The sequence below is a fragment of the Chelon labrosus genome (genome assembly GCF_963514085.1).
Source record: "Chelon labrosus genome assembly, contig: SCAFFOLD_139, whole genome shotgun sequence".
Classification (NCBI taxonomy): Eukaryota; Metazoa; Chordata; class Actinopteri; order Mugiliformes; family Mugilidae; genus Chelon; species Chelon labrosus.
Window position 1 is genome coordinate 14,062 of NW_028181566.1, and position 22,173 is coordinate 36,234.

Below are 22,173 nucleotides of genomic sequence, written 5' to 3' on the forward strand. Positions count from 1 at the left end.
CCTGTAGGTTCCTAAAGTCTGTCCTTGTCTTACTTGTCTTCTCCTAGAGTTGGTCTCCTGTGTCTTCCTAAAGTCTGTCCTTGTCTTCCTTGTCTTCTCCTAGAGTCGACTGGATTCAGTCAAATAAATCTTTCTGTCAAAGTTACTGACTAACAGAGGAAGGTTTTTAGTAGCTTTGATTCAAGCCAACTATCATTTAAACAGAAGAAGAAGAAGTTTTGGTTTAATATCTACTAAAGATTGTTCTGAGCTCCCTGCTTTAATCAACCCCAGCAGACCTCCCTCTCGTTCTTCTTAGATTAGTTTTCTACATCTAGTTTTCCCTCCTTCATCTTTTCGTCTCACGTTGGTCCAGAGCTGCCGTTCAACGTTTATCTGGGATAAAAACGTTTACGGCTGCTGAGGCTGAGTCACCGGCGCTCGTTAATATTTCAGAGGACAATTGAAGAGAAAATGTCAGAGCAGAGTAAAATCACTTCAGCTTCTCTGCTTCACTATAAAAAACAAAACAAAACATAAAACAAAAGCTCAGGCAGCATGAGTCGGAGTAAAAAGAAGACAGCTTAAGGATTATTACATGTGCATTAACAGACTGTAAATGTCACTAACGTAGCCCGATGTTAGATTAGAGCCGTGTTACGTTAACGTTTCCGCTGAATTTCTGAGAACTGATGGACGAGGTGAAGAGGTTCTGGTGCTAATCTGGAATAAATCTATTGTCTCTGAGAATGTCTGCTCCATGTGGACTAAACATCAGGTGAGGAGAAACATGGAGGTAGAACAACTAGATGAACCAAGATGGAATCAATGTGGACAGAGATGATGGAGACGTGGAGACATCTTGGTTCATCTTCTAAGACTCTACACATTCAGGACATGGAGGAGGACATGGAGGAGGACATGGAGGAGGAGGACATGGAGGAGGAGGACATAGAGGGAAAGTTGAGAAAAACTTCTACTTCTTTCTCTATGTCCTCCTCCTCCTCCTTCTGTTGTTTTCCTTTTCTTCTCCTTTCTCTCCTTCTTCCTCCTCTTCTTCCTCCTCCTCTTCTTCTCTTTCTCCTCCTCTTTCTTCTTCTTCTGCTTCTTCTTCTTCTTCTTCTTCTTCTATCTCTCATCCTTCTTCTTCTCCTCGTCCTCCTTCTCCTTCTTCTTCTTCCTCCTCCTCCTCCTCCTCCTTCTTCTTTTCTTCTATTTCCAGTAGATGTGTGATGCTCCTCTTCATCAATAAAGATGTTTTGGTCTGATCACATCATTTTATATCTGGTCTCCATGGTAACAGCTCATCTCTGATCACAGTCATTGATCAGACTGTATGACCTCCAGTCCATTCTTCTTCTCTGTGTCTGTCCAGGTCGTGGTTAAATGTGAGACGATGCTCATCATCACCAGCGTCTCCTGATTAATTCTCTATTTCTATTTTATTCTGCAGACTTTTTTGTAATCGGTGGAATTAACAGATTTCTTGAACCCCCCCCCCCCCCCCCCCAGAAGAAGCACTCAGGACCCGACCCCCGCGTCCCACATGACGGCTTCGTCCATTACCCTCCATCGTCCTGTGACTCCATGCTGCTGCAGACACATGCTCGGCACATGCTGCCTCGTCTCTGCAGAGCTTTCCAGGAAGTAATCATAATAGGATTGGGCGTCCATTAAGAACAAACGGCACAGTTGGACTCTGGGGGATCAAGACACGGAGGATGCACACAGCAGATGGCAATGAAAAGAGAGGCTGTATGGTTTTAAAGATGTGTTTTGTTTTGTTGTTAGAGTGACATGTCCTATTTTGGGGTTTTGCACAGCTCTATTTATACGTCTCTTTTCTCTTGTGCCATTAAAAATAAATCTCCTCCCTCGCACACCCGGCCCATACACCTCCGCTTCCTCCTCACGCCCCAAACATGGGCATGCCGTCCTCGCCCGTGTCCCACAGTGAGCGCCTGATGTCCAGAGTATAGCCCACCACGACGCTTCTCACCTCCCTGACGATTCCCGACTCATCAGATCTCTGACTCTCGGGCAACCGGCGCTGTTACTTTCACAGCGAGGTAGAGCTAAGAATAGAAGAGAACAGCCTCTTACATAACCAGGCCGCAGTGCATTCTGGGATGGGATGGCACTGCTTTGCCACGCAGCGGGCAGCGAGGACAAGGCACCGTCACTGCTGTGCTGCATTGTTGCTCCGCCGTGATGAGGCCATTTAATGCGTTCACATTTTAAATCCTGTTGAAGTCAGAACATGTTTGAATGAAAACAGAAATGCTTTCGTTGCAGTTTGCTTTCAGTTCCGTCCCTGCAGGTATCTGATCATCTCAAAGACTCTCGTCAGGTGATTCTTGCCAGAATCCAAATTCCTCAGAATCGTGCACCGCTCATAGTCTCTGCACAGCTACTGTAAACTGACAGTTGTCTTCTCTGCTGCTCTCACCACAGATATTACACAATATACCGCTGACACCACACATTTTGATATTTGTGCACAAATGCAACACCAGCCATCCATAACATTATGACCTCATATGTTCTAGGCAGACTGGCGACCTGTCCAGGCCTCTCATCCAGCTGGGACGGGCTCCAGATCCCCCTGTGAAACCTCTTGAGGAGAAGTGGTTGAGAAAATTAATGAATAAATGTCTGTGGTACTAATCTTTGCTGCCAAAACAGCTCTGACCAGTCGAGGCATTGACTCTAGGAAGGCTGGTTGTAGCAGACCAACTTCCTCCAGCCTTCAGGAAGTGATTCTGCTCCTGCAAAGAACAGCCAGGCCAATCAGATTGGCCGGGGGCGGGACAAACACTCTCTGATGGACAGAAGACATAGACGCCATCTGAGCAATGTGGAGCTGAATTAGTTTAAATGTCTCTGGTTGGTTGGAGGACAATCGAGTTGTTGTAACCAGACTTGAGTCCAGCACCAAGACGTCAGCAGCAGATCCTTTAAGTCCTGCTTGAAGTTGAGAGGTGGAGCTTCCATGGATCTGGACTTGGTTAAATCTGGAGTCAACACCTTGAACTCCAACTATTGAAGAAGGGAGCATCATCATGAAAGGGTGGGCGTGGTCTGCAGCGATGCTGAGGGAGGAGCTACAAGTCAAAGGAACATCCACATGAATAGAAGGACGCAAGGACTTCCAGCAGAACATGGACCAAACATCACACTGTCTCCAGCAGCTCGTCATCTTCTCATAATGCATCCTGGTGTCATTAGTTCCTTAGGTAAGAGATGCAAGATTCCTTTGGGTGGCTGCTGTCCACTAATTAGAGGGTTGGCAGTTTGATCCAGGGTACCGCCACATGCCGTAGTGATGAGTCTGAAATGTCACCACTGTCACTACAATCTATTTCTGCTGAGTCTTCAGAGGGAACGCCTTATATAATGCGCCGTCACCGCTCTCGGACGACTGCAGAGCGTGGAGCATTCAGAGAAAGAGACGGAGATGGATGCAGCGTTCGTTTCTGCTGCATCATGGAGACACAGACCCATGAGTCTCTGGTCCATAGAGAGCAATGCACTGTACAGCTGCATCCCTAATCATGACATCTTATACGGAGGCTAGACATTTCCTTCAGGTTCAATTGAAGCAGTTTCTGAAGGGTCGCTGAAATTGATTTGCTGCAAGAAGTCTCATTTATTTTTTCTGCAAAAGAAACTTAGGGACTGAATCATCTGCAGAGATTTATCAGAATATAGAGGAGAGACGTCATGTTTTGAGACCAGTCATCATTGATGGACCAGTGAATTCTGAAATCTACCCAGTTTCTGAAGAGAAACTGGGTCATGCAGCAAGACAACGAGCCCAAGAACACAAGTGGTTCTACAAAAGAACAGTTAAAGAAGAACAAGATGAATGTTTAGGAACGGCCAAGTCAAAGTCTACCATGAACAAAAGATGCCCCAAGAGCAAATACAGAGGGTCTATCACAGGCTGCAACCCATTGGCATCTTCTGACTTCTCACATGTGGCTCGTTGGTCTAGGGGTATGATTCTCGCTTAGGGTGCGAGAGGTCCAGGGTTCAAATCCCGGACGAGCCCACTTATTGGGACCTTGACTTTGTTTAGACGTGCTTTAGTTCGTCTCTGAAGAGAAACTGGGTCATGCAGCAAGACAACGAGCCCAAAAACACAAGTGGTTCTACAAAAGAACGGTTAAAGAAGAACAAGATGAATGTTTAGGAACGGCCAAGTCAAAGTCCTGACCTTAATCCAATAGAAATGTTGTGGAAGGACCTGAAGCAAGCAGTTGATGTGAGGAAACCCACCAACATCTCAGAACTGAAGTGGTTCTGTTCTGAGGAATGGGCTAAAATTCCTCCAAGCTGCTGTAGACCACTGATCAGCAGTTTCCACAAACATTTAGTGACAAGGAGGTCACAGCAGATACTGGAAACAAGGAGGCTCTTAGTTTAACCGTTTGACTGTGACGATGACGCATAAATAAAACGTTTCATCACATCACGTGACTAGGACCCTGACTAAAACCGATGTCTTATATTCGATGTGTCGGTTTCTGGCTGCAAACATCTTTCAAACAGGAGTGATCTGCAGATTCGCTCTAGTGAACATTTGTCACTGTGCATATGTTGAGTATAATGAAGTAAAACGTTCATCAAAGGCGTGGAGGAAGGAGCCCTGTCTGGCCCTGGATCAACTCATTCATAACAAAAACATAAACTTAACACCTGAGTCACCCTTCAAGCTTTCACTGGAGCTATTAATAACGAGCCTTCAATTAGAAACTGGAGGATGAATTATAGTTTCCTCTTTGAAATAGCTGCAGCGCTCACTGCGCATCAGCTCGAGGTGTTGGGCTATAATTATAAGCAGACATATTTGTGTATCCTTCCTCTGCCCACTCACCCCTCCATCCCTGCCTCACCCCTCCCTCACCCATGGGCCTGTTATTGTCTCAGTTGTGGTCAGAGTCGTGGCAGATGGTCAAGAGGAACTGCAGCTCACCTCTCCAGCCCCTGCGGAGGTAAAGGTGCAGGGGCGAGCACTTGGCCGCTTGACAAAGAACACCATGTCACTATGATCCAGAATAAAAATACACCACGAACGCACACACCGTGTTACTGAACGCTCGCCTGCACTGTGAGCGCCCAGATGGTGATGGTGAGTTTTCTCTGCAATATTTCTGTCACTGAGAATTTCTCCAGCCGTGGGAAAGAGCACATTATATTAACGAAGCTCTTGGAGGATCTTTTTCTGTTTCCGTTCGGCCCCTCTTTAAGGAGCTGTCATTGATTAACTAAATGCACCAGTGGAAGGTCACCCACTCTCCCAACATCCACTGAGCAGCTACTATTTCCAGCTACACACACACACACACACACACACACACGGCTGGGGGTGAATCAAAGTAATTATAGTCGGCCGCTACTGTTGTGTGAGATGAAAACAATGTGCAGTCTCTGGGCGGCCTAAAATAGACGCCTTCATGGTGTGTCACAGGCTGCCTGCCGCTGTGGGGGGGGTGGGTAGGGGCTCGGGAGGCTGGGGAGGCAGGGAGGGAGGGGAGGCAAGGTGAGGGGAGGGAGAGGTTGAACACGGCGTCAGACAAACAGAAAACAAATCAGTCGTGACGTAGACTGAACATACCTGAAATAGCAGGTTTCTAAGCAGCAGCGGCGCCGAGCAACTCATCTGAAAACTGTCATCAATTACTCATTATTTACTCATGAGGAAGGTTCAAGGGTTGTTTCCACTACTAGACATGTTTTGTGACTGTAGGCGCTCTGAAACTGTTTAAATGAGTGGTGTGAAACATGGGGGTGCTAATGTCCTGGTTTGGGCCTGTTCTGCTGCATCTGGACCAGGACGGCTTGTCATCATTGATGGACCAATGAATTCTGAATTCTACCAGTGAACTCTAAAAGAAAATGTCAGGACATCTGTCCGTGAGAAACAAGGAGGCTCTGATGTGAACAAATGATTGGACTGAGATCAGTGACTGTACTCCTATCGGTTAATATTATATGGACCCATTGTTGAATCATGTTCATGCTGAGTCTGATCAGCTGGTAACTCACTTCACATCGAGAGAAAACTAAGTTCTTGTAGAGAGAACCATCTATCAGTTAAAAGACAATTGCCTTCATCCATTTCTGCTTGCTTTTATCTTCTTTAGAGATTTTACTCTAAGAGGTGTAGAGTTACGTGAGAAATTATTTGCTAGCACTTCAGAGTCTGCTTGCTTTCCACTGAGCCTGTCCTGATTTTATTGGAGAAAACACAAACGTACTACTGCATCAACTGGATAGTCCTCCAACCAATCAGAGACATTTAAACTAATCAGATGACGTGTATGACTACTGTTACTCTTCTGTCCATCACCACATTAAGCCCCGCCCCCTAAATGATCTGATTGGTCCAGCAGATCTTTGCTGGAGTAGAATCAGTTCCTCAACGGAGAGACTCCAGACCAGCTTTCAGCCATAAAAATTTGCAGGTGGAGAAGCTGGTGTGGCCTCCAGGCTGGTTAAAAATAATAATTATAACCGCCCTAGTTTATTTAAAAGTTGAGGTAGAGGTTTCCTGCACTCTTTGTTACACTTCACGGTAGTTGTTCAGTCTGAATCCAGCATGCAGCTCTTTTTCTCCACTCAAGTCTAAAGCAGATGATTCCTGAATGTCGAGCTAAGCAAACAAGACACAGCATGTAAAGAAGACAGGTTTGGAGTTGCTGGAAGACATATTCTCCTCCCGTGGTGGAGGTTAGCCTCCTCTCCTTGATATCCCACAAGCAGTGAAGGCAGCGCTGCAGTTTAACTCGCCCAAGTTCATTTCATTCCCGTTCATAGTCATTTTAATCCAGGCCACCGCCGCTGCTGCTGCTGCTTCGTGCTACATGCTCTTTATTTATCTGCGTCCTTTCCAGGAAGTCGAGGAAATTTGATCCAGGAGCACAAAGGAAGTAAACAGGGGAGGAGGGGGGAGATGGTGCAGAGATAACAGAGGTGGAGGTGGGTGGAGATGGCCTTCGTTCGTTAATCCTGTTCCTGTCTGCAGCTCCGGCCCTCGATGTGGTTTCCTCTGACTTTATCATGACGTCTCTGCTGCAGCATGTTTGGAAAAAAACTAAACGTCTACGCTTTTACTTTGAGAGTGGGTTATTGTTCAAAAGTTGTAGATGTTCAGGTGTGAAATAAAATATTAAATCTAAACAGAAGCTCAAAATTTAATAAATTCATTTTATAATAAATTCCAGAAATTTAGAGCAACTCTAACTGTTATTATCAGATTAACAACAGTAGAGAGATGACCAGAAAAACACACGTTCCTGTTCAAACGTTCAAATATTTGGGAACATAGGAGTTCCTCCTTTGTGTACATGGCAGTCTCCTTCCAGTTTATGTCAGCACACTTGGTATAATAGTTGGTTTAGGGTAAATAAATATGGATTACATAGTCCAGCGGCCAATTTTGTGCAAATGGAAATTTCCTGTCTGTTTATTCTGAGCGTGTCTTAGGGCTTCCTGGGGACTTTTTCCAGTTTAACGACTGTGGCGATGTTTAAATTTCTCTCACTGTGTCACAGCTGCATGTTGCTGTGGAGTCTATAGACTGTCTCTGTCGTCTGTGCAGAAACACAAAGCAGAGCAGGAACTCTGTGACTCAGAGGACTGAAGTTTCGTGGCTGAGGTCAGAAGAGCCCGAGGCTGGTCTCTCTCTCTCTCTGGGTAACCCTGACTGATTGCATTATCTGCAGCAAATGAATTTAAAAGCTTTAGTTTATTTTGCCAGAGAACGCACCTGCCACCAACAGTTAGACGTATGATAAACATACAAGCACACAGTCAGAGGCAGAGGATGCATACCTAGCACAGCTTCTCTACTGGTCCTGTATCTGAGAGGCTAATTCAATAAACTAGCTGAATCCAGAGGGACGACTCTGCACCAGATTCCACCACAAAGGTGTTCACATACGCAACGTGGACCGGTATTTAACTGAAGCTGCCTTCAAAGCAGCGAGCAGCACAGACTGTACACGGTAAACTCAAGTAAATGACAAGTGTGTGATAAACACGTTGTTGTTATCGTTCAGGACAAAACTCTTCACTTTCGCCTTTTGAGGTTGGTGAACTAATAAAGCAGGAGGTAGCCATGGTAACCTGGTGCATTCCAGCACAACACACACTAAGGCTCAATTTATAAACTATATTAACAAAATCCAACAAAGATTAAAAAAGGCAGCTGGACTTGTAGAGTATTTTTGAGAAGACGTTTCGCCTTTTTTAATCTTTGTTGGATATACCATGACCTGGATGACTGAGAACCTTCACAGATATATTACCAAAAGTATTCACTCATCAGCCTTTACATGTATATGAACTTAAGTGACGTCCCATTCTTAATCCATAGGGTTTAATACGACGTGGGTCCACCCTTTACAGCTAGAACAGCTTCAACTCTTCTGGGAAGGCTTTCCTCAAGGTTTAGGAGTGTGTTTAAGGGAATGTTTGACCATTCTTCCAGAAGAACATTAGTGAGGTCAGACACTGATGTTGGACCAGAAGGCCTGGCTCTCAGGCTTCACTCTAATTCATCCTAAAGGTGTTCTATCAGGTTGAGGTCAGGACTCTGTGCAGGCCAGTCAAGTTCTTCCTCACCAAACTCTCTCATCCATGTCTTCATGGACCTTGTCATGTTGGAATAGGAAGGGGCCGTCCCCAAACTGTTCCCACAAAGTTGGGAGCATGGAATTGTCCAGAATCTCTTGGTCTGCTGAAGCATTCAGAGTTCCTTTCACTGGAACTAAGGGGCCAAGCCCAGCTCCTGAAGAACACCCCCACACCATAACCCCCCCTCCACCAAACTTCACACTTGACTCAATACAGTCAGACAGGTACCGTTGTCCTGGCAACCACCAAACCCAGATTCCTCCATCAGATTACCAGATGGAGAAGCGTGATTCATCCCTCCAGAGAACACGTCTCCACTGCTCTAGAGTCCAGTGGTGGCTGCTTTACACCACTGCATCCGACGCTTTGCATTGTACTTGGTGATGTACGGCTTGGATGCAGCTGCTCGGCCATGGAAACCCATTCCATGAAGCTCTCTACTGTTCTTGAGCTAATCTGAAGGTCACATGAAGTTTGGAGGTCTGTAGAGATTGACTCTGTAGAAAGGTGGTGACCTCTGAGCACTATGAACCTCAGCATCCTCTGACCCTGCTCTGTCATTTTACGTGTCCTGACACTTCGTGGCTGAGTTGCTGTCGTTCCCAATCTCTTCCACTTTGTTATAATACCACTGACAGTTGACTGTACCTCTGCACTGGGCACCTCTTGCTACTCGGTCGTCTAAAGCTCGGTCTCTGCTCCTGTAATCGGTCCTGAACACAGAAACTTAAAGGTGGACAGATGAGATCAGACTGACCAAGTCGATCCTTAATGAAAGGTCTTAACCTTCTTATTGTCCTTGGGGTCAAATCTGACCTGCCTTGAATATTTCTAAATCACATACTTTGATGTAAATGTGGTTCTAGTGATTAGAAGAGAAGAAGGTGGAATTAGGTGATACGTTTTATTTTAGGGTTAGGACGGGAGGATAAAAGTTGTGTGGTCGACAGGAACAATACAACGGTGAATGGGACATGAGTTAAGAGACTTTACGTCTTTTATATATTTTCTTCCACTTCTTGGCAAAAGATTATTTCCTCCATTACTCTCCACTTTTAACGGTGGCATATGTTTAAAATCCTCTTAAAAGGACCATTTGCAGTAGTTCATGGTAGCTACGTCTTATCCAGTTATATCTTTACTGCCTCCCTCCTCTTCACCACTTCTTCCTCCTCTCTTTTTTATTTTTTTTTTGCACTTTCCTCCCCTCTACTCTCGGTGTAGCGCTGAGATCTCCATGGAAACACGGTTTGGTTCAGTCAGCAGAGACGCAGAGACAAAGTGAAGAGAAGGAGACGGAGGAGGCGTGCATGGAGGAGAGCCTGAGGTTTGTAGCTGCAGATGTCGAGCTCGTCCTGAACGTGCAGTGCCGCGAGACGTTAAACAGTTAAAGGAGTTAAAGAGCATCAGCGTCGGCTCCAATAACACACAGATATACAGCATGTGGTGTGATTTAACCCATTAAAATCAGACCCCGAAGGAAATAGAGCCAAGTGTTTTGCAGAACGTCCAGCAAACAGAAAGATGTGAGTAAATATCAGTGGAATATTGTACCACTGTTGGATCAGAACCATGAACAACTGGTTGTTGACTTGGGGACATGATCCAGATTTTGGAACAAGATTGAAAGTCTCTCTCTCTGTTATTATTCTATTGATCTCACAGAATTTGACTTATGACCTTTGGGATATAAAACTATAAATTCATCCTCAGAACTTCGTCAACAAACCATCGACTGTCACAAAGTAAAAAAGTTGGAGCAGAAAATCATCTCAGGTACCTTTCCCACATCTGAGTTTCATTATTAGTTAAATGTGCAGGTTTTTGGGAATAATGACTAATAATAAATGGGTTTGCAGTAGTTTCCTATGAAGTCAGATTGGAGTCATTATCAGTGAAGTGAAAAGCCAGTTGAAGGCAACACTGAAGCACATGTAAGAGCTGTCTACTCCTTCAGTGTGAACCCTGCCGCCTCTAAAGGGGCTGATTACGTCCATTGTTACACCGTTTATGCCCATTAACTCTTGGTGGCTGTAACCTTGATTTAACGTCACATGAGTGGAGCGCTGAGCAGGGTCGCCCACCGAGTCATTACAGTGGAGGACAACTTATCGGTCTATTAGTGCCTATTAACGTCTGTGGTGTACATGTATGAAGGAAATGTAGAAACCAGCAGAGCTGACTTTGATCTTCAGACTCCTGCTGGTTTGACACGTCAGCAGAAAGTCTGCCTGAAATACAACAGAAGAAGAAGAAGAAGAAGTGTTTCCTCCAACTTTCCCTCCAGTCCTGAATGTGTAGAGTCTTAGAAGACGACCAAGACGTCTCCACATCTCCATCGTCTTTGTCCACATTGATTCCATCTTGGTTCATCTTGTTGTTCTACCTCCATGTTTCTGTTCCTCATGTTTACGTGGGGCAGACATGCTCAGAGAGAATGGATTTATTCATCTTGTTCTAAAATCTGGATCATGTCTCCAAGTCAACAACCAGCTGTTCATGGTTCTGATCCAACAGTAGGTAGAGATCCATTCTTCCTTCCTTCCCTTTCTTCTTTCCCTTTCATTCTTTCCTTTGTCTTTTCTTTCTTCCTTCCTTCCTCCGTTCCTTCCTTCGTTCCTTCCTTCCTCTTGTTTCCTTCCTTTTTTCCTTCCATCCTTCCATCCTTCCTTCCTTCTTTCCTTCCTCCATTCCTTCCTCCTTTTCCTTCTTTCGCTCCTTCCATCCTTCCTTTCTTCCTCCTTCCATCCTTCCATCCTTTCATGCTTCCATCCTTCCTTCCTTTTTCCTTGCTTCCTCTTTTGTCCATCCTTCCTTCCTTCCTTCTTTCCTCCCTTCCTTCCTTTATCCTTCCCTTCCTCTCTTTGTTCCTCCCTTCCTTCTTTCCTTCCTCCCTCCCTTTTTTCCTTCCTTCCTTTTGTTTCCTTCCTTCCTTCCTTCTCTTTCCTTCACTCCTTCCTTCTTTCCTTATTCCTTATAGTGTTATTATATTTTAGTGTTTGTATAGTTTTAACTTTCTGTTCCAAAGATCTTCTGCATTAAAGTCAAAATCACATTCTACATCCATGTTGTTCTGTTCCCTCTGCTGACTCTATAATGACGGTGACGTCCAGTAAACCCCAAAGACAAATGAAGACAGTATCTACAGACGGGATTCATTTGATAGAGCGAGGCGGTTTCTATTAGACTAATTCATTCCATTTACAAAGTGTCGGGGTGTTTTGTCTCTCCGCTGGATCTCTTCAAACCAAAGTGCCAATTACAACACAAAGCCGAGGATTGTTAGCGTGAAGTAAAAAATGACACTTCTGTATTCTAATAATGACTAATGAGTCGTTCCTCGTGAAAAGTGAAAAATCTTTTCGTTTGCAGAGCAACGTGTTGGGGATTAAAGACACAGGAGCAGAGAGGAGCTGGAGAACTCGACTCTTTAAAATACTAACACGTGTCCTAATCTGATTTACATCCATGAACATCTTTAATATTATTATTCACACTGAGCACATCGATGCCACGGCACAGAGGCAAGAAACATCCCTGAATTCAGTCGGTAACAAACTTCATAACCGTGAGACCAAAAGGAACAAGCTTGGCTTCCCTGGACCAAGGACACTGAGGACAAGGCCTCGTTCACACCTTCACATTAACATCCGTCCTGAGTGATCTGATCACAAGTGTCCTGGTTAAACAGGTCCAGGTGTGAACACTGATCTGGTCTGAGTCCACATGTGGAGGTGGTCTGGGACACAGGTGTGGAGAGCCTTTTAAAAGTTTCTGTCCTTGGAGCTGAGAACCAAACTAAACAAGAATTAACTCAGGAAATGATTCAACATGAGGACACGACTTTCCATCTTGTTCCAAAATCTGGATCATGTCTCCAAGGCTGTTCTTGGTTCTGATCCAGCGGTAGGTAGAGATCCATTAGACACAGCAGCTGGTACAATATTCTACTGACCACATGATGGCGCTGCTGATTTACAGACACACAAACTGAGATCAGATCTCAAGCGCTGGCTGGGGACGCATGTGGAGACACGTTTATATTAAGACCAGGTGGAGACACAGGGACTTAGAGATGGACCAGGTGTGATCAGATCACCAAAGATAATGTGAAGTCTAAGAGGGGGCCAGAGACTGGAGTCAACAGTTGGTGAGTCAGTTCTGAATTTGAGGATGTCTTCCATCTAGGACTCACCTTGCATGCAGAACTTGAGCTCCTTAGCGTCGGTGACGGTGCTGGCCGGCATCCTGTCTGGAACCTTCTTGCTCATGCGGTTGTAGTTCCTCCTCTTCTTCGTCTCGCCCCACAGGTTGGAGCCGCCGTGCATGCTGGGAATGTTGAGCACGGCAATGCCCTCCAAGGAAGTGTTGCTGAGGTCCAAGATGATCCCGTCGCACTGAGGAGACAGAATTTATTTCACAGATTTGATTTAATCCTCTGATTATCGCTGACAAAGAGATTGTTCAACTGAATCTGCAGACGTGAGATTAATGAAGTTATTTTCTGTCATTTTACATAATTTTCAAGTTATTGATTGTTTAAGGGTTTATTTTTCTGATAAGTGTTGTTTTAAATAGTTGACGTCACAAAGGTTTGGTGATTTTAACTTTCTGCTCCAAAGAGCTTTTGCATTAAACTCAAGATGAGTTAATCTGAACAGCCTCCAGGTCCAGGGGTCGTATCAGGCCATTAACAGACTAGTCATGTGACTCTGAGGCGGACTCCACCCACAGATAAAAACCTAACCTCCCCACCAGTCATTTAGAGCTGAACACTTGGAGGAAACGTCTTTGTTTTATCTCGGTATCAGTTTCTTTAGAGCTGAAGCTGCAGTGAATGAGCTGCTGCGTCATTAAATGAGACAGATATACACACAGCAGAGATCTGTCGTGGCAACCAGATTTATTTGGTCCTGATGCATTTCTTGGAAAACAGCCAAGTGTAAAAGCGTTCAATAAAACCGCCGGGCTCCCCACGCCGTCTACATTAACGGATAGAAGGCAATACCATTTGGCTCTATGGGCCCGACCCTGAAGGATGTTGTGTCTAACCTCACCTGGATTCAAACTGACATGACTCAGCACGACGGCCGATTAGTGCCGAGTCACATCGATGCTGGACTTCACTGAACCAACCGAACGCCTACAACAAACCTCAGAAGACCCAGAGTTTAATATATGGACACATGAGGAGCCTGAGACATGACGATCAAACACCAAGGACAACTTCTTCTTCTCTCTGCTAACGAGATGTGATCACATTGAATTATGAATCCATTCTGAGTAATTAGACCTCATTAAACTGTCCATACGGCCTCATCCTGACCTTAGATTAATGTCCATCCTGGACAATCTGGTCTCACCTGGTCCATCTCTAAGTCCCTGTGTCTCCAACTGGTGTTAATTAAAATGTGTCTCCACATGTGTCCCAAGCCAGCACTTGAGATCTGATCTCAGTTTGTGTGTCTGTAAATCAGCAGCGCCATCATGTGGTCAGTAGAATATTGTAGCAGCTGCTGTCTCTAATGGATCTCTACCTACCGCTGGATCAGAACCATCAACAGCTGCTTGTTGACTTGGAGACATGATCCAGATGTTGGAACAAGATGGAAAGACTCTCACATGTTAAGATCTGATTTATTTATCGAGTTCTGAGCTTCTGGGCCTCTCTGAATCCTGATCTTGATTATTTCTGAGAGGTTTCTAAAGATGAACTGTGGAGGCTTGTTTGTTTGTGAACAGGTGTGTTTCTCTGCATCTTTCTTCAGGTGACAGATTCTGCAGCGCTGTGTGACAGGATGAGGCAATCAGAGACTTTACGGGGCATTAATCTGATGATGTGCTATGAATAGCCCTCCTCGTTAGTATGAGCACACTACTACACACTACTACACACTACTACATCAACGCTTTGAGGGAGCAACATGAAGGAACCTCAGCCTCCTCTCATCAGACCGACTCACCTCCACTTCTATGCATTCGTTAAGCTTCTTGCAGGTGGCAGAGATGGTCTCCGTGGTGCCGAACTCAAAGTACCAGAGTTTGTTCTTCATCCTGAGGAGAAACAGAGGACGGACAACGTTAGAAACTCAGCTCTGCATTCATGAGAACAGCTTCACCAGCCCACAGCACGATTTGTTTCGGGTGCAGCGGACACATATTGAAGCTGTCAGCTTGACAGCTCGGGACGGCTCGTGGTCATGTGACCTAAGAGGTCAGAGCTCCATCGATGCCCCCTGCAGCCTCAGAGCGTTGGTAGATGGAGAGATAACCAACCACAGGCATCGACGGGGCTCAGAGCTGCAGCCTGACCACTGCCTCTGGGCGGGACGGGGGGGGGGTGAAACGCTGCTGGTAGAGACTATAAGATCAACATCCAACACAGCCCACAGGTCTGACTGAGGCACGGTTCATTGGTGCCCCGCAGACAGATTCATCAGAGGTGACCTGATGGACGTGTTTGGTTTAGATCCTGGTGACTGAATAACACCACTGACAACTACAAACTGCTCCTCACTCATGGTTCATGGTCCAGTTACACACCGACTGAATGAAGTTTGGTTTCACTCTGACTCTCTTTGGTTTTTGGGATTTCACCTCATGTTTTTGGACTGTACCAAGGTCAAGACTTCAGCAGCACTTGTAATAAATGGAATGACCTTATAAGGCCAATGAGTTTCAGCTGGTGGCCTTCATCAGGGTTCATCTAGAAACACTCTGCACAGGACATTTCAAATAATGTAAGTCAATGGGGCACCTGCGAGGTGGGCTTGGTCAGGTGGCATCAGGACAACCAATCACATCCTTCCACATATCATGTGGTTTCTGGCCAATCATTGAACCACACTGGTAAAAGAGAGATCAGTGGTAAAGATAAGATATATCAACACAATAAAAACAGGACACATAAATGGTGCAAAGGTATGCAAGAGAGTAAAAAATTAAAAAAATTAAATATATTAAAGTTATATAAAAAATACATAGTGTATTTATAGAAAACAGAATCATCAAAACTATAAAATTTAAATTTAAATTCATTAAAATGTTCAGAGATCTGTTCAGAGATGTATGTATGTATATATATTATTGCATTGGCATTTTACAAGTGATTTTATTTAGCAGTTTTGGATCCTGACACGCTTTAACAACTCTTATGCACTGTTTTTTTTCTTTTCTGTTGTTTTCACTAAAGCTCTTTCGTTCATTTAGATCCTACCAACCTTTGTTTAACCCTAAAACATGACTTCGTCAGTGAAAAAAATGTTTAATCTAGCCGTCGTTTCACTTTGAAGCAAATCGAAAGCGGAGCTTCAAACGGAGCGACCATTGTGAAGGAACGCGTCCGGGCCTCAAACTAACTCTGCATCCGTTGATCTGATCTGAGCTCAGCTGTTTTCTATGAACAAAGCTTCCAGGACGTCCTTCCCGCTTCTTTTAAAGCGTGGTGGTAATCACTCTGGATGATTCATATGTCTCCAGATACAATGCTACGACCACTGGTATGTGGACACACTGCTGATACTGAAAACACTGATATTGACACAACAGCTTTGTAATGTGGGCACAGTGGTATCAAGGTCAGATGCCACCTTGGTCTCAGCAGAGAACACAAAGAAGAAGAAGAAGAAGGCTTCACACTCTTTTAAAGGTTCAAAATATTCAAAAAGTTATTTGCAGGAACAATAAAATAAGTGAAGGGAGAGAATAATGCCGCACGCCTTAAGCTGCTACACTTGTTCACGTGTTTTCCTTGCTGCTAATTGTCTTCCTGTCTCTTCCACCTTTTAATGCCTCCCCAGAAACCTCTGCCGCTGTCAAATCAGGGGATTACGAGCGTATTTGAGATCACAATTAGGAGCAGTTGTGATTCTCAACGAGCCGAGCTGCCTAACCTCATTAAGCTGCTTCCACTTGAGACGGCCTGTTAAAAAAAAAAAAAAAAAAAAAATGCAATTAACTCATGTTGTTCCTCCTCTCTTATGGACACGGAGCGCGACGGGGGAGGCCGACTGCTCCACTAAGCCTTTCCGCCGTTATTCCCGGGGTTTCTGCAGCTACGCTAAAGCACAACTAGAACAAAGAGGATCTCAAAACTGTCGTGTAAGACTCTCCTGATGGTGTGCTGTCATGCACTAACCAGCTGATTCCCCAAGAAAGAAAAATGACTTATAAATCCTGCATCATTTCAAAGAGAAAACAAAGAGCTGCTGGAGAGAATAGATTAGCGACGTATTAAGGTGGAACCGTGTTGTCATGAAAGCTCAGCTTCGGGGCTTCAAAACCCTCAACTCTGTCTTCTATCTAACAATCTCTATACTAGTTTGCCGCCTTTCCTCACAGATAAGCATCTCCCTTAATCCCCAACATGAGCAGTGACCTGAAGACCCCACCACCTCTTTTCGGAACCTCCTCCTCCTCCTCCTCCTCCTCCTCATACCTGTTGTGAGATCAGGAGGTCGGTGACTAGCATTCAAAGGCCCCATTCAGACCTCGCATTAACATCTGTCCCAGGAGATCTGAATGCAAATGGCCAGGTGTGAACGCAGCCATGTTTGTTTCTCAGCAGTGACCTGGTTCCTCTGAGGATGGAAGAAGCTTCCAGGGTTCAGTTCTAATCTGAGTCTTTGTCTTTAAAATAAATTAGAAGAATATGAATCATGTCTCCAAGTCAACAACCAGCTGTTGATGGTTCTGATCCAACGGCAGGTAGAGATCCATTAGATCCATTAGAGACAGCAGTGAGATGTCTACAGTCTTTTGGTTCCTGTCCCCACATCCACCATGATGATGGGGGTTGGACGAAGACGGAACGGTGGATGGGTTGACGGTATTTTCTTTTCAAAAGCCAAATTAATGGCCTTGACTTTTCTATCTGTTGGTACTTAAAGCACTTTACAGTCACAGTCTGCACACAAACTCTGGGTTCATTGTCTTGCTTAAGGAAACTTCTGCATCTATTCTGTCCTTTTTAACCAAATAACCTAAATAACCAACTTTCCATCTTGTTCCAACATCTGGACCATGTCTCCAAGTCAACAAGCAGCTGTTGATGGTTCTGATCCAGCGGTAGGTAGAGATCCATTAGAGACAGCAGCTGGTACAATATTCTACTGACCACATGATGGCGCTGCTGATTTACAGACACACAAACTGAGATCAGATCTCAAGCGCTGGCTGGGGACGCATGTGGAGACACATTTAAAATTAAGACCAGGTGGAGACACATTTATATTTATATTTATATACACATTTATATTAAGATGTTATTAATGTTAATGGACACTATTGCACCTTAAACCTTACCCTGTATATATAATTTATATTCTTCCTTCTCTACTTCTTGTACATTTGTTCATATGCTAATATGCTAATTTGTAAATTTTTGCTTATACCATTTCTATTTTATCTTACTAGATTTTATTCTACTTATTTTTTATTTCTATTTTATTTAATTTAATCTTTTCTTTTTATCTGAGGTTCTTAAGAGTGTGTTTTTTATGTACAACTAAGCTACTGTGACCAAGCAATTTCCCTTGTGGATCAATAAAGTTAATCAAAGTCTAAGTCTAAGTCTAAGACCAGGTGTGAATCAGGTTGTCCAGCTGTCTGAACGGGGCCAGTGTGGCATCATAAAGTTTGATTGTGGAGTCAAAGATACCGTTGGTTTCTAAATGATCTCCCTCCTCTCTCAACACTCACAACTCTTCCTCTGTCCTCCAGATTGGACGGACACTCTCACACACTGAAAGGCAGCATTGTCTCCAGTGAGAGGAATCATTAGCACCTGGGCCCCGGGCTCCTGGAGCTCTGCCTCCTGTGACCATTAGACGCTGGTGGATCTCCACAGACTGAGGTGTCAAGAATCACACCTCCCCTCCGTCCAGACCGGCCTGGGATGGAAGGCTGACACCGGAGGGGGGAGAGGGGTGTGTGTGAAAGAACAATGAGGGATTGTAAGCGACAATAAAGCTCTGAGCCGAGTGCTACATGAGGCCTCTCTCACCGGGTCAAAGGTGATCTATCATCTGCTTCTTGCCCTTTCATTTCACACTGACGTAAAAACGGAGGGATACTTAGTTTGCCAAAACATCAGTCAGATCACAATAAAACAGTCGCAGTTGTCCGTCAGCTGTCTCCGTCTCTGTGGAAGCACTGAGAAGGAAAACCCACTGAGGAACAATAACCTCCAGTGTTGGCTGTAAACTGCGAGCGGCCTACAGTAGGACGGTGGTGCTGTTTTGTGAGTGTCAGCACAGTTTGTGTTTTGTGAAAACTCTGGCTTGGATCTGAGCCACGAGCGTCTCACACAGCAACGGAGCACAGAGGAATAGTTTAGTGGAAGGGAAAGCAGCTTTACAGGGAGTTTAACCTCTGTCCTGCTCTGCACATAAATACTTTACATGTTTAAACTCTGGCTAATGGATCAAAGAGAGGCTCCTCAGAGACGGGAGGAATCTCTCTTTTATCTGTCATCACCCTCTCTTGCTTCAGCTGGAAACATAATACGGGACAAATGAACAGAAACTTCAGCATAAATTATTGAATCTCAAAGAGTAAACAAGTCCTCCCTGCCTTCACAGTGTGTAGACTAATTAACTGTGGAGGGAAGGGAAGCGTGTTGTAGTCATCATGCAAACAACATTAACCTCCACGGTTCCCAGGTGAGTCAGGGGCGAAACAAGCTGCGACACTTCACTGTGGAAAAAAACAGAAATCTGCTGTTTGTGTCCAAGGCAGGACATTTTCACAGCTTTTCAAACAGTATTATGTCCAATTATGTTCCAAAATTTATATCATGACTCAGTGTCCAGGCGCATACGCAACAAAGCGCTGTTTGTGGTTCTGAAATAGCAGCATGTATGCCGTGTTTATTTTAAACGACACAAATCTGAGTCTGAAGTGGGCCTGAGATGTCCAACAAAGCTAGCCTGTCGTTTATGTCCAAGGCAGGACATTATTTCAACTTTCTAAACATCACGTCTAATTATATTCAAAAATCTCCTCAAGTCATGACTCACACACAACACAGCACTGTTTGTGGTTCTGAAATAGCAGTGTGCAGTAACAGAAATCTGAGTTTGGACTTCAGGTGGTCACTTGAGACGCATGTGGAGATGTATTTAATGTTAGGTGTGACTCAGGCCATAGATGTCCAACAAAGTCAAACTGTATTTTACAAGTTTTCAAACATTATTAACCCAGTTATGTTCCAAACTTTGTATCATCTCCACAAGTCATGACGCGCACACAACAAACAGCTGTTCTTGGTTCTGAAACAGCAGTATGTAGCGATCCAAAAGATGTTGGTGTTCATTTTACTGAATTTGGATTTCTCGTGCTCACTAGATGCATGTGTAGACACGTTTAATGTTAGGTCTGAAGTGGGTCTGAGATGTCCAACAAAGTAAAACCAGTTTATGTCCAAGGTGGGACGTTTTGCAGGTTTTCAAACCTTGTTATGTCTAATTATTTTCCAAAATTTGTATCATCTCCTGAAGTCATGACTCACACACAATAAACAGCTGTTCGTGGTTCTGAAACAGCAGTACGTAGTGATCCAAATATTTTATGATGCATGTGGCACCACATGTAGTGTTGGGCCTGAAGTGGACCTGAGATGTCCAACAAAGTGAAACTGTAGTTTGTGGGACATCTCGGCAGAACATTTGTACTTAATGGCTTTTAAGCACATGACTGGTGCATGCCGGTAGGAGACGCTTTGAAAATGATCACAGCCAAACACCAGTTGTTGGTGTTAGTCAAGTCTGCAGCAGCGTCACATACTCAGCTTCTGTAGACTCATGCTATAGCCTTGAGGTGAATGACTGGTGATATGTGCAAACTGCTACTGTTTGATCTTCCTCAAATGAGAATAGTCTGCAGCAACCACATTTTCCTTGTTGCTTCTTTGCTCTGGTTGTTTCTGAGAATATTCCCAGAAGTCATGAACCTTCAAAACTGTAATTGTTGACTCAAAGTAAACGGAACAACGTCAGTTTGTTGTGAAAGTTTGCGCAGACATCAAGTTCAAGCCTTCAAACATCAAGAACAAACATATGCTAATCTTTAGCAGCCTCTATGTTATATTGAAGAAATGTTAGCATGCTAAAACGCTAAACCAAGACAATGAAGTCTTACATTAGACCACAATTACACACGAGACATTAAAGCCACTAAACATTTCCATTGGCATATTAGTATCGTGACCGTGAGCAATTAACATACTGCCGTTAGCCGTTAGCACAGCTTAAAGCACACTCAAGAGTTCCTGCTAGCAATTTGCCTGTCTGTTCTGGTACAGAAAGAATGTATTTACTAGACAAATATGACCGATCACATTTAGTTAACAATCTACTGTTTCTTAGAAACACAAAGATCCTTTATCTAGGTTAGAGAAAGAATGAAAACAACCTCATATCAGTTTGACTATTTAATGGACACTTACAACAGATCAAAACTAAAATGAAACATCTGTAATATCTGTAGAATGCCATAAAAAAAGCAGATTTTTTTTAGGAACTATTCGCTCAGAAAGCGTAAGTAAAAATACTAAAAAGGAAGCTAAGAAGAGCTACTATTAGCTGGGAGGCCGGTAAGCCAGGCAGAGTAATGGTTAGCTGGGAGGCTATTGTTTTTATGATCATTAATCACCACACCCTCCAGTTTTTATTCCAGCTCAGTCATGCCCACTCAATCCATCTGGCCTGGACCTGCTGCTCTGCACTCGTCGTCGCAGCATTTGGACATTAAAGTGACAAAAACAAATAATTAAAACTGAAGGACTGTGACACAGAAGGACACAAAAATCCACAGAATCAGAAAGTCTCTGCAGAAAGTCTTGATCTTCACTTGTCTGTTCATATTTTCAGCTTCAGATTTCTGAGGTATTTCTTTTCTCTGGATCACTCTGACTCTTCTGAGCTGACCTCTCGTCAGGCGGAGGCAGCATCCCGCATTACATAACCATCAATTATACCGCTGTGTGCTTGTTCCCGTGGCCTGCCACTTAAAGATACCTTCCCTGCTACTGGAGCGATGTGAAACCTCCGTTTACGTCACGAGCTGCTTTCATTCAGCTTCACACCAGGACCGCTCCGTAGTTTAATAATTAGATAAGAGCAACAAACAAGGCTGCACACGCTCTCATGCCACAGCTCAGCTCAGCTTTCACACTAACAAGGCCAACGCTGCCAATATATTGATCCCACCTCGCAGGCGGGTTTATCGATCGGCCAATGATTGTGGTCCAGTGTGAAAGTGGGTTTCCAGATTAAAGTGCCAGGTCACTAGCTTTGGTTTATGAGCTCTCTCGTTAGCTAATGGCATCACGTGCGAGGGCTTTCCACCGCCAGCATCAGTCTCTCTTCAAAATATTACCAACCTGCTGTTGAACTTCTCCGGGTGCTTCTCCCGCATCAGGTGGAAGCGATGGGCGATGGAGGCGTCCTGCAGGCGAGAGACACGAGAGACAACGTTACCTGCACGACACCGACTTTTATCTTGGCTTGCTGATAAGACAGTGTTGTGCCAGCATACAAAGATGTCGCGCCT

At 44.4% G+C, this 22,173-nt stretch overlaps 1 protein-coding gene across 1 annotated transcript in view; it reads right to left on the bottom strand.

Moving 5' to 3' along the window:
- dgkg (diacylglycerol kinase, gamma) overlaps positions 1–22,173 on the bottom strand; it is a 69,162-nt gene that overhangs the window by 11,761 nt on the left and 35,228 nt on the right. The window contains exons 18-20 of the mRNA XM_084575227.1: positions 22,004–22,068; positions 14,586–14,676; positions 12,818–13,019 (exon numbers count right to left, since the gene is read on the bottom strand). Of these exons, the coding sequence (XP_084431353.1) occupies positions 12,818–13,019; positions 14,586–14,676; positions 22,004–22,068 (358 nt within the window). The remainder of the gene's footprint in view (positions 1–12,817; positions 13,020–14,585; positions 14,677–22,003; positions 22,069–22,173) is intronic.